Here is a 17,082-nt window from a genome sequence, read left to right as displayed (position 1 = left end):
GATTCTCCAGCATCTGCAGTTCCTGCTATCTCTAAATTGAATCCATTACAAGATCTGTCCTTGTTACCATGGTGAAATCGGGTATTTAAGTGAAATCTGGTAAAACTGCCCTAACTTTGTAGCGCAGTAATTAAATTATATGGTTTTTACCCATTTTACATTTTCCGTGCTTGTCAAGACTGATACCTATATTGTCAATTGCACCAAAAAAATCTATAAAACTAGCTGCAGGTTGTGAAAATGGCTAAGGACCACTGTTTTTGATCTAAACACATGATTCCGTGTACCTGTCATAATCTACCTTGTTTAGTGATTTGGAATCTGGGAACTTGTTAGAGCTGGAAATTTATTGTGCTGTACAACACTACTTATTATCATTTTAGCTTGCATCATGTCAGGAAATACCTTTTGGTGCATTCAAGCCCAAAAATGCTTCAGAATTTAATATGTAGAATGCATGAACATGAATAAAAATATTTTCAGATTTGAGTACTGAGGTCAAATATGTGACTCAACAATGTAAGTAAGCTTCAGATTTTCAAAGTCTGTTCTAAAATTCTCATTGGATGCTTATATAGAGGAAGTGATTTTTGATCCTGGATTAAAGCGGAAAGTGCTAGAGAACTTGGGTGTATCACCGTCTGTGGAGAGAGACTAACTCTTCGGAGCTGAAGTGGAGCTCTGATGAAGAGTCATAATAAATTTGAAATGTTAACTCTGTTTCTCTCTCCATCAATGCTGCCAGAGCAGTTGAGTTTCTTCAGCACTTCCAGTTTTCCCCTCTGATTTCCAGCATCTGCAGTATTTTTGCTTTTATTCTGACCCAGGATGTTGATTGCATTATGTGTAATTTATCACACGTTCCTGATTTGTAGCCTTGCTTTTAGACGTTAAGCAGGGTGGTTGCCTTTCTCATGATACGATCACCCAACAGTTAAGGTGCTTTGGTGTAGCTCCCTGGAAGTTTACTCGAATAAAATTGGCACAGGCTATCAGTCATCATTTCTGTGTACATTATGCATTTTCTATGTTTAAACCTCAAGCTGTGGTCAAACATGAATTTGATGAGTTCTCGGATTTTATGGATCCTTAATTATAAAACTTACAATTCTGATCCTAGACTTTAAATTGTATTATGAAAAATAACACCTATTTTGATAAAGTTCATGAAATTGAAAGGGTAATCCAGAATCATAGCAGATTATCACATTGTAGCTGATGTGCAGTGAAGGAATATGAACTTGCATTGAAGCAGTTTCGATGAACCTGCTGATCAGTTTTCTCCTGTGTTTAGTATATGAAGCTAAAGCTAATGGTGATTAATTCATGTCTTTGAAAATTGTTACTGAGGCTGATGTTTTGAATTTTTTAACTTTGTATGGAGTGATATATTAGACCTTGCATTTTATTTAATCGCTTATAACGTGAAAAGTTGTTTTCAAAAGCATCCACAGTAGTGTGGAAATTTGTTTTCTGATTGATATTAAGAAAATATTGATGTATTGAGTGCTAATTGGATAAATAAAGACAGATAAGTAATTTCAACATATTTTAGATACTGGTGGCAAAACAATCAGCACTGGCCACATTTTATATTTTATTTTTCTCAGACTATTGTAGTTTATTTTAAACTTTTTTTTTGATTTTGTGCCCATTACAATACTGGGTGAGCAGCTTGAGCTCTTAGATCTTGCTACTTTCAGTTAGTGGCAGCATTCTGCCTCATTTAGACATAGTTTTTTTTTCTGAAAAGGGCAACAGTAAGCCACACCTGGTGTAGTTCAGGAGCCCTGTTCGGGCATTGCAGGCTCTGCAACATTTGCTGCAGAAGTCAGTGAGTTACAAAGGTACATAATTCTGTTACCCTTTGTTTTCTCTGGGACGTTTTCTTGACCAGCTAAACATTTTCACTTCTACTCACATGGTCCAAACAGTGACCCTTCAGAGGTCACAGTTATCAGTGATATTTCCATAGTTTTTACTGCTAATGTCTATCATCTTCAAATCTCGCAGGTATCCTTGCAGCAGGAGTATGGATGCCCAGGAAGCTGCGACCCAGTGGCATATATGCCACCTTCACTCATATAGTTGTACCCAAAGACGAAGGGATATATACCCATCATTCACCTGATGAATGTGGCCAAGCCAGTGCAGATGTTAGTGGCTTAACAATGAGTACCTGCTGATGGAATTAGTTGCGTTCGTGACTTTGTCCTGCCAATGTATGGCATGGATGTGCCTATTATAACAAAGGTGAATACCGTTCGGTCCCCAGCAGCACTCCCCCAGCTGATGTTACTAGGGCGTAGGCTTGATATACTGAATTATTGCTGTAGTTCTTCCCTCTGTGTGTGTCTCTTTCTCTCCCTCTCCCTGTTTTCTCGCTGTGTCCCTCTGTGTCTGTGTCCCTCGCACACGCACATGCTCTCTTTCTCTTTTCTTCCCCCTCCACCTGGGCATAACAGCTGTAATATGCGTTGATTTCAGGATATTGGTGATTGTGCGGCCTGGAAATGTTATGATATCACCAGTATTACATTGTCAATGCTGATAGATGGTGATATGCTAACATTCTAGCCTCTGACATTTGTCTCCCTGATGCTGATGGTCGAACCAAACTATTACAGGCATGACAATCTGACAGTTTGCAGTTGCAGCTTTTCCTCATTGTGGACTGTTAGAGTGTAGCACGTTACAGTGCAGTCTGAGGATTTGACACTCATTTGCCTTGAGTCTTGTGTGAGCAATGCTGACAGCTTTCCATCAGTTTTGGTACGTAAGTAGACACCATGTGTAGATAACCTGAAGTCATATGGCAGCAACAAAGAGAAGAATGTACCATAGAATTTAATTGACACAATGCAATGCTATTTAACCCCGGTGATTTTCTTGTAGGGTCCTGATGTTCCGTATTATTACTAATTTGTAGTCATTATGTTGTCAAAGAAAGAAGAGATGACACAGGACAACTTGCAGCAGGTAGACCGTTTTCTTCAGTATCTTAAATTGACTGCTTCTGCTTGCATGATCAAACTCCTTGGAGAAATTGAAGGAGACTACTATATATGGTATTTATTGTCCATGGCATTTCTCTTGGCAGCTGCCAGAATCATGTTAATTCGAGTACTTCCAGTTCTAAACTGACTGGGATTCGGGGTGCATATGTTCAGCCAAGATCTGGAATCTAACCAGGACAACACTGACACATTTTTCCCACAATTCTGAGCAGTAAGCTTCCTTGGAGGTTGTTGGAATTACTGCAGTTACCCTTCCAAGATCGTGATCTTAGCATCAAATGCATTTCAAGACACTACCTAATCACTCAAACAGAAACAAAAAGGTTTATGCGGACGCTGTAGGCATGCCATTTTCGCGTGCAGCACCAGCACCTGGAACGTTACATGTGACAAGGGAAGAAATCACATGACACCAGGTTATAGTCCAACAGGTTTATTTGAAAACGTAAGACTCCCAAAGCTTATTCCTTCTTCAGCATTATGACGAGGGAGTCAGGGTAGTTTTAAATTCCTCCACTGTAGTTTGATGTTCAGGTTTGCTGTGACAGACAGGCTTTTCGTGGTGTCTAGAGCTTTATAGATAACAACTTCCCATAGTGTTTCACCCATTTCTCCAACTGTTCATTGCATTTGGCGATTCCCTCTGTTTTCATGCATCTGTTGTGTTTTTGATCCCCTCACACGTGCACCTGACTTCCCCTGTGTTAAAGAACATCTGGATGTTCTGGCAGAGTTATAACCAGCAGCCATAAAGCCTTGATACCTGTCATCTGCAGGATTTCTTTATTTTTAAAGAAATTTGTTTCAGAAACAAATGTTTCTCTTTGCATTTCATGCAAATGGAAGGAGTTCTCCCTTAGCTCTGAGCAAGATCGAGAGACTGCTTAATATGTGCTATATAACATAGTTTAACTAAGCATTGCAGATATGCATAGTTTCTGTTTGGTAATTGCATGTTAAACTTCCCACTGCTAGTTGGTGAAAAAGGAGACCAGAATCAATCGTTACTCCGTTTCAGATTTATTCATAATGTGAAACATTACAAATCTACTGCTCTCAACTTTACATCTCACTACTGGTGTCCCTAATTATTTCTTAAGTTTTTTTTGGCCCATTTGGCTCTGTTATGAGTCACTTCCATAAGCCATTATTTCCTTAGATGAGACTTGAGCCCATTCCTTCTGGGCCAGATATAGGCACATTACCGTTGCACCACATGGTCCTCTACTTGTACTGTACTATTTTAAAACATCCCTTATTTAAAAAAAAAAGTGGAAACAGCTCCTAAAGGGCCCTACAACAAAAAAAAACATTCAAAGGAAACTTGGTAATTGTAAAACATTGTTTTGGGTGATGATGATGCATTTCATCCCCTGTAGCGCCCACTGATCATGGAAGACCAGTTTCCTTGTAGACAGCATACAGTATCCGAGAGTATCCTTCAGGTCTTCCATGATCAGTGCGCACTATATTGGATGTCACTTGTCAGAGTCAGCATGAGAGTTTTTAATTATTTAGAAAGTACGGTTGCAATTTAGAAATAAAATGGAAAGCAGTTATTTTTAGAGAATATCGATGATCTCTTCTCAACATAATTCCAGAAAACAGGAAGCCCTTGGATCCTTTAGAAAACCAGGTGTGCTGCAGGGTTCACGGCATTAGGACATGCCGATCCACAGAATTAGAATTGCTAAATTGGAGGGGTACGACCTGTACTTCATTTGAAGTATTTAGGTTGTATTGTCAATGATCAGAAGTGTGTGGCACTCCTATTGCTAACCAGAAAGCATTCTGTTCCCATGACATCAAGAAGGTAATCAATTTCAAATATTCCAATGACCTGGATAACACTTAGAAGTAGTTTTCGGTACTCACAAAAATAACCAGAGTTGATAAATTTTGGATCAGCAATCTTAAAACGAGTATCTCAAATTGACTGCAAGGTGTTAAGTGGTATAGACCTTAGACTACCTGTGGACAATGCCTTAGAGCACTTTCTCGAAGATAATTGTCGATGTTTATTTTAAGTAGCAGCCAGAATAAAAAGGAATTGTTTACCTAGCATAAGATTATTCTATAAGCAGCAATTGTGACTTTAAATTACTGGTTGGATGTTGTGAAGATCTGTATGAGACAGCCCTCTCTTGGAAGCAGGTATGATAGGTCATGTTTATCATTCATTATTGGGGTTAAAAATCTATCCAGTAGCTTTAGCTGATGCATTGTACGTGGTTGTGTTGTCACTAGGAATGTAATTCTTGGCAAAAGTGTGTCATTTTCTTTATTCATTCAAAAGGTATGTGTATTGCTGCTTAGGCCTCAAAAGTGGTGGTGATCCATTTTCATGACCTTTTGAAGTGGTGTAACTGCTCGTAGTAATTGGAAGGAAGTCCCAGGATTTTGAACCAGTGACAGTGGAGAAACAGTAATATGGTTCTAGGTCAGAATGGTGCGTGCCTTGAAGGGAAACTTGCAGGTTATGGTGTCCGTCTAAATCTATTGCCCTTGCTCTTCTAGGTGTTGGAGATCACAAGCTTTGGGAGCTGCTGTCAAAGCAGCCTTGGTGAGTTACCGTTGAACATCTTGAACATGATACACAGACACTGCTGCTGCTGTGTTGGTGATGAAGGGAGTGAATATGTAAGGTGTTGGATGTGGATGACTACAGGTTGAATGCTCTCTGATCTATTCTAAATTGATTGAATATTGTCTAGATTTTTTTGTGAAAAGTTGAATCCTGGGATTTCATTCTCTGGTCATTTACCAGGTTGCAGTTGGTGGTGTTTGCAGTCAACCTGAAGGTGCAGCATAAGAAGGTGGGGGTTGTCATTAATTAAAGATAATGGATGTGGTCTGTGGGGGTTTTGAAATTTCAGATAGGTGCTTGGGCTATATTTAATGAAGTCTTGAGTCGGTGCAAGTGCTTTGTTAGCTTTCAGCTAACTCCTTGGAGGATGTTTCCCTGCAGGCATTCAGGAGGTTTGGTGCATATTGGCATAGAAAGCTTTGTTGATTTCGCAATTCCAGAAATGATCCTTGTGACTCTTTGGAGGTGGATATTTACCACAATTATGTAGTGTTCTGTGAATGATCAACCGTCTGTTAACCCAAGTTTTTCTTAAACTGGAAAACCCTGAAAATTAATGGTGGCTAAACCCAGACTTCCAGGCTCCTGGCCTAAGCAGTAAGTGATGTGTGAAAAGTTAAATAGTTTCATGAGCTTTCACCAGCTTTTGTTGAGCATTTGCCCAATAGAAATACAATTCATTTAAATAAAAACTGAAAGAACGGCAGATTCTGTAAATGAGGAACGAAAACAGAAGTTGCTAGAAAGGCTCAGCAGATCTGGCAGCACCTGTGAAGAAAAATCAGAGTTAACATTTCGGTTCCATTCTGAGGAAGGGTCACCAAACCCAAAATGTTAACTCTGATTTTTCTTCACAGATGCTGCTAGATCTGCTGAGCTTTTCCAGCAGCTTGTGTTTTTGTTCCATAGTTCATTTAAAGTTGGATTTTGACTAATTTTACAAGAAAAATCAAGATTAGATTTGAATTAGAAGAAGGCACCGTTAATAAAATAGTGTGCTTCTAAGTTTTTTGCTCTTTCAAGAAGCACAAATGTTTGTCCAAAGTTTACATGCTTGTATGTTAATATTCAGGATATAGTTATGAAAGATTTACTACCAAGATAATTTCATTGCTATAAGACATCAATAGCTGTACAATCCAACAGCGATCTCTAGTTTCATAACTGTAGGAAGGAAACTACCGTTTGTGGATATGATGGTGTGGACATTTCCTATTTTACTTGATGAGAAACTTGATCCTTTTTAATGTGTTGACGTCATTAAAATAATGGTCTATCAAATGTACGTAATAAACTCAGTGTAAAACTTATTAATGTATCCCCAGCATTGCTTTATCGTTTTTCCTTCGTGGGTCTGCGATGATTAGATGTGAACTTTGATTTGAAAATGTTAGAATATTTACTTGGGAGTCACATAAAAACTTGTCTCGAGCAGGCAACTCGCTGATGAGTGTTCTATTGTTCTAAACTGCCCTCTGCTGTAAGGCAGTTTTTCTTCACACAGTTCAACATGTTTGCATTTGTGCATTAACTGAATAAAATGCATGTGGAATGGGTTACTTGCTGCACTTTAGAGCCTGTGAAAATTTGCCTATAATCACATTCGTTGAGCTTTATTCTTCTCTGATCTATTAAGATTTAGAGAAAACAACGTTGTGTCTGTATGGATTCAAATAGGTTGTTTCTTCAAAACATTAGATTTGTTTATAAATGTGAGACTGATAATCAGGACATTAAAATTAGGGCACTTTGCATCTTAAATCAGAGGTACAACGTGCACCTCTATATTAGAAGACCATGGAGTCAAACTGCTCACCTAACACTTCAGTAAAATACTGAGAGAGTGCTGTGAGAAGTACTGTCTTTTGAGACATCCAGTTGACACTCCATTTAGTCTCTCAGATGGATATAAAACATCCCATGGCACTTGAAGAGCAGAAGAGTTCTCCTGATGGCCTGGCTAACATTTACCCTCATCCTTGAATTAAATTATATGGTCCTTTGTCAAATGACTATTTATTGCAGTGTGTAAATTAGCTGCAGCAATGACTGCTGATGCCTTGAAATATCCTGAGGAAAGACATTTCCAGCTCCAGAATAGTGTATTAACATCTCAGAACAGATTGATTAGAAAATATCTGTAAAAACAAACAAACTCCTTTTCCTTATATATGCTCTTTTTATGAAGACCTGGATGTAATCAAACAGGCAAGTTGTTTCAGGTTTTTGAAGGAGTGGCACATACAAATAAATGTTGAAAGTAAATGTAGTCTCTTTCTTTTGGGCCCTTTTTGTTACTTCAGGCTGTTCCAAAGCATTTTATACGCAATAATGTTCCTTTTTAAGCAATAGTCATCCTTATCTTCCTTATATTATAACAATCAATTTGCACCCAAACAGCTGCCATAAATAGTAATTGCAAGGTCACCTGTTTTAACAATATTGATTGAGGTATAATTCAGACAAAGTGTGAATATAAGCATCCCTGCTGTTCTCAAAAATAATGCTTAGAATCCTGTACATCTACCCAAAAGGGTAGAGGAGATACCTTCTAATGGTTGGGGCATTAAAAAGAGATCTCCCATAAGGCAGGAGTGGAGTAAAACTCTGTCTACGTTTTGTACTGCAGCCCCTAAAGTAGAATATTATTTACTTTGATAGAATTCTAATCACATCTTGGCAGGTATGAGGGAAAGTATACTGGAATGATTCTGAAAAGACATTAATAGTAACTAGTAACTATCACTGCAATCTGTATAACAGACATACAGCAATAATATTGCTAAAGGAAATGCACTGTTTCGCTCAAAATGAAGATGAAAAACAACCTAAGCGTTATAACTTTCCAACCAGACCAAAACAAACACTTCTAACAATTTTTAAAAGCTTACTGTAGTTACCTATTCTTCTCACTAAAACATAAAATTAGTCAGAAAGGTAAATGTAGACATTAATATATATTTTTCCCCTAACAGAAATTGAACAGTGCAAAGGATTGTTGCAGTGACTCCTCCGCCTGATTCTGCCCAAAATTTTAAGAAGTACTGGATAAAGGCCAACACAATGAGTTCCCTTCATGCAGCAATAAAGACTGAAAGTAGAGATGATGAGAGTGAAGTGCATGCTGAGTTGTGGCGAGATGAACCTAAAGATCACAAGATGAACAGTAACGTCCGTGAGGTAGCGGAGATCTGTGTTGTGATTGGTGAGGATGGGGCTCAACGGTGTTCTGAACAGGATCAACCCAATAATCAATCCAGTGGTAAATATTAACATTTCAAGTCTACCTGTATATTTCTTATTTTAAACTAAAATATATATTTTATTCACTTCCAAAACACTAATTGGATCAAATTGCCTTTTTATACAGTAGGTTTTATGGAATTCCATACTAAACCTACTTCCTATTATATCTTATAATTGAAGACCCATTGCAGCAATTTCAATGGAAAACTCAATGTAAATAGTTGATAATAGGAAAATCAATATAAGTACTTTGCAATCAATAATTTACCTAATTACTTAATTTCAAATTTTACAATGACATTAGTACAAGAGTAGGGAAAAGAGGTAGGAGATGGTGCAAATTCGTAATTCTCACTTGGAGACCTGGTGCAGACATATCTGGCCAATTGACCACCTTCTGTGCTGATTCTGTGATTAAACTTCGCCATTATTCTTTGCCTTTTAATACCTTTAATTAAAGTTTTTAGTTGGAAGTGTCAGCTTCTTCCCAAATGGATATGGTCTGAAGTTTTTTTTTTCTCTCTCCCAAGCAAGCTGGTTATATGACTGGAAGAACCCCTCGAACTCTGGTCAAATGTATTGTGAAAAATGCTCAGGCATCAGTAGCATTTAAGTTGAATTATATGTATAATGGAATGCATCTCTTTTAGCCTCTTACAAAGTCTGTTAAATTGTTTGCCAAATCTGGGGAAGAAATTTTGGAATATAGATTTCAAAAGCTGCATGTCTGTCTCCATTATATACCTATTGTACGTAATTTAAAGTAAGACCCATGGTTCAGCAGGTATATCTCCATAAGCTGGAGCAGGTTTTCGTTTGCATTTTAACGGATGAAAGACTGCTGTGTGACAGAGGGAGTGAATTGGATAGAGACGCAGTGTCTTTCCTAATCTGAAGTCATTTTTATTTGCAAACAGTTAAATCAGTTGAACTTTGAAAATGGGAGTTAAATAAAATTATGTATGTTAGTGACCCTGATGTTACAGTATAAGTTACCTCTGTATTGTAATATGATATATCTGCCAGCTCACTTTAAGGAATACAATAATATCTGCTGCACTAAATAGAAGAGTTAGTTGGTACAGGTTTCATTATGCACAGTATGGCTATCACTGACCACAGTTGGGTATATTTATTAGTTTATTTGGAAGCCTCTTGGACAGAAAGGTTCTACACATTCTTTCCATTATTTTTCTTTCAAATAATGTCATACTCAAGGTACTTCTAATCTATTCGTTGTAAGTGTTTTTAATTTTTACATAGTGAGAACATTTAAACATCAAAGCATCAGTTATTTTTCATACATTGAAAATTGCATTTTTTATAGTATTTGTACTATTCTGTTTCTCTTCCTACAACAAGGAAGAGAAGATGGAGTTCTTTTTTTTTCAAAAACCTCTATTTAGAGAGGTGATGCAGTGGTTTGGCTTGCAGAGTGACTGACATGATCAGGGAATTTTAAAAATTGTGTTAGCTGAGGTCAGATTGAAGTTTTACCTCTTCTTTTGCTTCATCCAAAGCATATTCCACCAGGCAATGTAACTCTCTCATTTATTTTTAATCAGCCTGCTCATATATGTTATGGCAGGCATGACTTGAGCCTCAAAATTCTAGACCAAAGGTAGGGATATGAACATTTGAGCAAGAGTCCTAAATTATCAACAAGGATGGGATTTGAACCAATGCCTGCAGGGCATAATGGATTAACCTCTTTGCCATCTCAGATTTAGCTCCCAAGTGGAGATCTAAGAAGAGCCCGTGTACACATCAGTCTCTTGATCTCTACATTTGCTTGGTCCAGGGCCTTCCTCTGTTGTGCAGAGTAAGTCAACTGACTGGCTTGCACCCTCTGGATAACGAAAGAGTTGTTGCTTTTAGAAAAGTTAATTTGCCTTTTTTTGTTGCCATATAACAGTGCCTGCCCCACGTGCATCCTTTGAAATATGGGTGTTGGGTACAAGGCATAATGCCAACTTCTGGGGCACTGCAGCATTTTATTGTCTATCCTGAAATATCTTAAATGGATGGATGGATGATACCGATAAGAACCAAAGTTGGACTGGACCAAGCGTCAGCATTGATCTCCTCTCTGATTGCTCTAACTGAGCAAATGAGTCAGGACGTGCTACGACCAATGGTAATTGCAGATGACATTGAGCTACATAGTGAGTACGATGAGAACGTGACTGAGTATCCGGAGAACTGAAGATAGAACACTGGAAGATAAGGCTATAAAGATCAGTAGACCAAAGACCCAATTTATGGATTGTAGTTTTGAGCATAGGGAAGAGGATCATAGTGAAAGTGTAAAGAATATGTGTGAAGACCTGGATAAAATGTAAAAGTACCTGGGGAAATTGATGCAGAAGATGGAGGAATATAAATTAAGCAATGGATTAACTGCAGTTGAAGTGATTGGAAGAAATACAATGGAGTGTTACGTAGTAGAAGTGTGTATTTACAAGATAGCTGTGAAACCAGCCATTTTATTTAGTGTTTAAATTGGAGCAAAATCAAAGCTAGAGGAGTAACAGCTGGATACTGGAGATGCAGATGCTGAGATGGTTGTGTGGAGTGGCAATAAATGACCAGATATGGAACAAAAACAAGTGTTCTGAGGAAAGGTCATCGGACCCGAAACGTTAACTCTGATTTTCTCTTCACAGGTGCTGCCAGACCTGCTGAGCTTTTCCAGCAACTTCTGTTTTTGTTCCTGATTTACAGCATCTGCAGTTCTTTTGGTTTTTATGATCAGATCAGGAATCAGTACGTCAGGTGAAAATAGTAAATGCAGTAAAGAAAGTAGCTGAGAAGCGATTTGAAATTTTATAGACATATATTGCAGAGAGAGAGAGAACGTATGTGGAGATGATTGGTAGAATGAGACTGCAGGAAGAATGGAAAGATGTAGTGGTGAGTTACTTACATGCAGTGAGATTGGAAAATGGATGGGTGACTGATAGGAGAAGATGAGAAGGGTGACCAACCAGTGTTATGGTGACCCCAAGTAAAATGATAAAGGCTAAAAGGGGGAAAAGGTTTTAATTTCACCTTGTTTGTTTCTTTAGCTTAAACTTGCAATCCTTGGTTCACAGATTTTGAAAGGGAACATGAGACTAACACATCAATTTTCCATTGTTTTGAACACTATATGCCCTTTCAATAGTATTTGTAATAATAACAGATGGAATTCGATGCTTTTAAATGCAAGCTTTAGGAATGTAGTCTTAACCATAAATTACTGCCTATTTTGGACCATGTATTTTGCAGTTGATCGATGTGCCTTTCAAAGAAAGTGAATGGTTTTTGTGATATTTTGGTACCATGATGGAACCATTTGTTCTTAGCATTTGTTAACTAGATTCTTGGCAGCTGCTGGAGAAAGCAAATCGAGATATTAACAAGAAAAATCTTGTTCCACTCCATTCATATCTTAAAGTATTGCTAGTGTAATGTGAGGTAACTGAAAGACAAATCTAGGAACTTTGAAGATTTCAGTTTTTCAAGAAAAAAAAATACTGCCACCAGTAAGTAAAGAACTCAGAGTCATAGAGATATACAGCATGGAAACAGACCCTTCGTCCAACTTGTCCATATCAACCAGATCCTGAATAAATCTAGTCTCATTTGTCCGCATTTGGCCCACATCCCTCTAAATGTTGTAATTGTACCAGCCTCCACCACTTTCCCTGGCAGCTAATTCTATAAATGCACCACCCTCTGCATGGGAAAAAGTTGCTTCTTGGGTCCTTTTTAAATCTTCCCCTCTCATGTTAAACCTATGCCCTATAGTTTTGGACTCCCCACCCCAGGGAAAAGACCTTGTCTGTTTACCCTATCCATGCTCCTTATGATTTTAGAAACATCTATAAGGCCACCCCTCAACCTCCGGTGCACCAGGGAATATAGACCCAGTCTGTTCAGCCTCTCCCTATTGCTCAAACCTCCAACCCTGGCAACATCATTGTAAATCTTTTCTGAACCCTTTCAAGTTTCAAAACATCCTTCCTATTGCAGGAAGACCAGAGTTTCATGCAGTATTCCAATAGTGGCATAACCGATGTACTGTACTGCTGGATCATGACCTCCCAACTCCTATACTCTGTACACTGACCAATAAAGGCAAGCATACCAAATGCCTTGTTCACTGTCCTATCGACCTGTGATTCCACTTTCAAGGAACTGTGAACCTGCACTCTAAGTCCCTTTGTTCAGCAACACTCCCCAGAACCTTACCATTAAGTGTATATGTCCTGCTGTCCATGTGGACTCGATGGGCCAAATGACCTGCTTCCACATTATGGGGATTCTATGATTCTAAAAAGTTGTAATTTTTCTTTTTCAACTTGTCATCAGCTGCTTAACAGTGGATTTTTTTTTTTTTGGTTTTGATTTGATTTATTATTGTCACATATACCTAAGTACAGTGAAAAGTTTTTTTTTGTTTTGCGTGTAGTGCAGACAAATCATATAATACAAAGTGTGTCAGGTAATAGAACAAAGAAGAATACAATGTTACAGCTGCAGAGAAGGTGCAAAAAGAGCACATCAACATTAAACTTAAAATTCTAGTATATATTCCCTGATTTCTCGTCCCTTCCTTGCCTTTCCAAATGCAGCGCTTCACATGTGTCTAAATTAAACTCCATTTGCCACTCTTCGGTCCAGTGGCCCATCTGATCAAGATCCCGTTGTACTCTCAGGTAACCTTCTTCGCTGTCCACTACACCACCAATTTTGGTGTCCTCTGCGAACTTACTAACCATATCTCCTGTGTTCACATCCAAATCATTTATATAAATGAGGAAAAGCAGCGGACCCAGCACCAATCCTTGTGGTGCACCGCTGGTCACAGGCCTCCAGTCTGAAAATCACCCCTCCACTACCTGCCTCTGTCTTCTACCTTCCAGCTGGTTTTCCCTGTATTTCATTTGATCTAGAACAAAACCAGAAGTTGCTGGAGAAGCTCCTTCTGAGAACTGAGTTCTGAAGAAGGGTCACCGGACCCGAAACGTTAACTCTGATTTTTTTTTCTTTGCAGATACTTCCAGACCTGCTGAGCTTTTCCAGCAACTTCTGTTTTTGTTCCTGATCTACAGCATCTGCAGTTCTTTCGGTTTTCATGGCATCTGTCCTTGCTAACCAGCCAACCATAAGGACCTTGTCGAACGCTTTACTGAAGTCTGCATACACCGTATCCACTGCTCAGCCCTCGTTAATCCTCTTTGTCATTCCTTCAAAAATTCAATCAAGTTAGTGAGACATGATTTCCCACGCACAAAGCCATGTGTTGACTATCCCTAATCCATCCTTGCCTTTCCAAATACATGTAAATCCCCTATCATTTAAGCTCAATGTCGGTAGAAGGGAGGAGAATCGGCAAGTAGGCGATGACCCAGCGGTATTATCGCTAGACTATTAATCCAGAAACCCTGCTGATGTTCTGGGGACCCAGGTTCAAATCCCATCATGGTGGAATTGGAATTCAAAATAAAGAAGTCTGGAATTAAGAATCTACTGATCACCATGAAATCATTGCCGATTTTCGGAAAAACCCATCTGGTTCACGAATGTCCTTCAGGGGAGGAAATCTGCCACCCTCACCTGGTCTGGCCTACATGTGACTCCAGACCCACAGCAATGTGGTTGACTCTCAACTGCCTTCTGAAATGGCCTAGTAAGCCACTGAGTTGTACCAATCGCTACAAAGACTCAAAGAAATGAAACTGGACGGATCACCCGGCATCGACCTAGGCACTGGAAAAGACAATGGCAGAAACAGTCCTGTCGACCGTGCAAAGTCCTCCTCTCTAACATCTGGGGGTCCGTGCCAAAATGAGAAGAGCTGTCTCGCAGAATAGTCGAGCAACAGCCTGACTTAGTCATACTCACAGAATCATACCTTACAAAAAATGTCCCAGACACTACTGTCGCCATCCCTGGATACGTCCTGTCCCACCGACAGGACAGACCCAGCAGTGAGGGCGGCACAGTGGGATACAGTCAGGAGGGTGTTGCTCTAGGAGTCTTCAACATTGACTCCGGACTCCTTGAAGTCTCATGGCTTCAAGTTAAACATGGGCAAGGAAACCTCCTGCTGATTACCACATACTGTCCTCCCTCAGCTGATGAATCAGTACTCCTCCATATTGAGCAACACTTGGAGGAAGCACTGAGGATGGCAAGGGCACAAAATGTACTCTGGGTGGGGGATTTTGACGTCCACCGCCAAGAGTGGCTCGGTAGCAGTACTACTGATCGAGCTGGTCGGGTCCTAAAGGACATAGCTGCTAGACTGGGTCTGCGGCAGGTGGTGAGGGAACCAACAAGAGGGAAAAACATAATTGACCTCCTCCTTACTAATCTGCCAGCTGCAGTTGCATCTGTCCATGACAGTATCAGTAAGAGTGACCAATGCACAGTCCCTGTGGAGATGAAGTCCCGCCTTCACATCAAGAACAGCCTCCATCGTGTTGTGTGGCACTATCACCGTGCTAAATGGGACAGACTTCGCACAGATCTAGCAGCTCAAGACTGGGTACCCATGAGATGCTGTGGGCCATGAACAGCAGCAGAATTTTACTCTAGCACAATCTGTAACCTCATGGCCCGGCGTATACCCGACTTAACCATTACCATCAAGCCAGGGGATCAACCCTGGTTCAACGGAGAGTGCAGGTGGGCATGCCAGGAGCAGCACCAGGCATACCTGAAGATGAGGTATTAACCTGGTGAAGCCACCAAACAGGACTACTCGCATGCCAAACAGTGAAAACTACAAGTGATAGACAGAGCTAAGTGATCCCACAACCAACGGATCAGATCAAAGCTCTGCAGTCCTGCCACATCCAGTCGTGAATGGTGGTGGACAATTAAACAACTGACTGGAGGAGGAGGCTCCACAAATATCTCCATCCTCAATGATGGAAGAGCCCAGCACATCAGTGCAAAAGATAAGGCTGAAATTTTGACAGCAATCTTCAGCCAGAAGTGCTGAGTGGATGATCCATCTCTGCCTCCTCCAGTGGGCCCCAGCATTACAGATACCAGTCTTCAGCCAATTTGATTCACTCCACATGATATCAAGAAACGGTCGGAGACACTGGATACTGCAAAGGCTATGGGCCCCGACAACATTCCGGGCATAGTACTGAAGACTTGTGCTCCAGAACTTGCCGCTCCCCTAGCTAAGCTGTTCCAGTACAGTTACAACTGTATCTACCCGACAATGTGGAAAATTGCCCAAGTATGTCCTGTACACAAAAAGCAGGACAAATCCAACCCAGCCAATTACTGCCCCATCAGTCTACTCTCTATCATCAGTAAAGTGATGGAAGGTGTCATCAACAGTGCTATCAAGCAGCACTTGCTCAGAAGTAACCTGCTCAGTAATGTCCAGTTTGAGTTCCGCCAGAGCCACTCAGCTCCTGACTTCATTACAGCCCTGGTTCAAACGTGGACAAAGGAGCAGCATTCCAGAGGTGAGGTGAGAGTGACAGCCATTAATATCAAGGCTGCATTCGACCGAGTGTGGCATCAAGGAGCCCTAGCAAAACTGGAATCAATGGATATTGGGGGCAAGAACTCTGGTGGTTGGAGTCATACCTGACATTTAGGAAGATGGTCATGGTTGTGGGAGGTCAATCATCTCCGCTCCAGGACATCTCTGCAGGAGTTTTTCAGGGTAGTATCCTAGGCCCAACTATCTTCAGCTGCTTCATCAATGACCTTCCCTCCATCATACGGTCAGAACTGGGGATGTTCACTGATGATTGCGCAATGTTCAGTACCATTCGTGACACCTCAGACACTGAAGCAGTCCGTGTTCACGTGCAACAAGATCTGGACAATATCCAGGCTTGGGCTGACAAGTGGCAAGTGACATTCGCGCCACACGAATGCCAGGCTATGACCATCACTAATAAGAGACAATCTAATCACCGTCCCTTGACATTCAATGGTATTACCATCATTGAATCCCCCACCGTCAACATCTTGGGGGTTACCATTGACTAGAAACTCAACTGGACTCACCACATTAACAGAGTGGCTACAAGAGCAGGCCAGAAGCTAGGAAGACTGCGGCGAGTAACTCCCCTCCTGACTCCTCAAAGCCTGTCCGCCATCTACAAGGCACAAGTGAGGAGTGTGATGGAATATTCCCCACTTGCTTGGATGAGTGCAGCCCCAACAACACTCAAGAAGCTGGACTCCATCCAGGACAAAGCAGCC

General features: G+C 40.3%; 1 protein-coding gene across 1 annotated transcript in view; it reads left to right on the top strand.

Moving 5' to 3' along the window:
* The window catches only part of LOC109935973 (zinc finger protein 618-like), a 201,439-nt gene that overhangs the window by 39,623 nt on the left and 144,734 nt on the right, over positions 1-17,082 (top strand). Inside the window, exon 2 of the mRNA XM_048613361.1 lies at positions 8,580-8,866. Within this exon, the coding sequence (XP_048469318.1) occupies positions 8,668-8,866 (199 nt within the window). The 5' untranslated portion in view covers positions 8,580-8,667. The remainder of the gene's footprint in view (positions 1-8,579; positions 8,867-17,082) is intronic.

Source organism: Rhincodon typus, chromosome 28 (genome assembly GCF_021869965.1).
Source record: "Rhincodon typus isolate 14 chromosome 28, sRhiTyp1.1, whole genome shotgun sequence".
Classification (NCBI taxonomy): domain Eukaryota; kingdom Metazoa; phylum Chordata; class Chondrichthyes; order Orectolobiformes; family Rhincodontidae; genus Rhincodon; species Rhincodon typus.
This window is presented reverse-complemented; position numbering and strand designations above follow the sequence as displayed.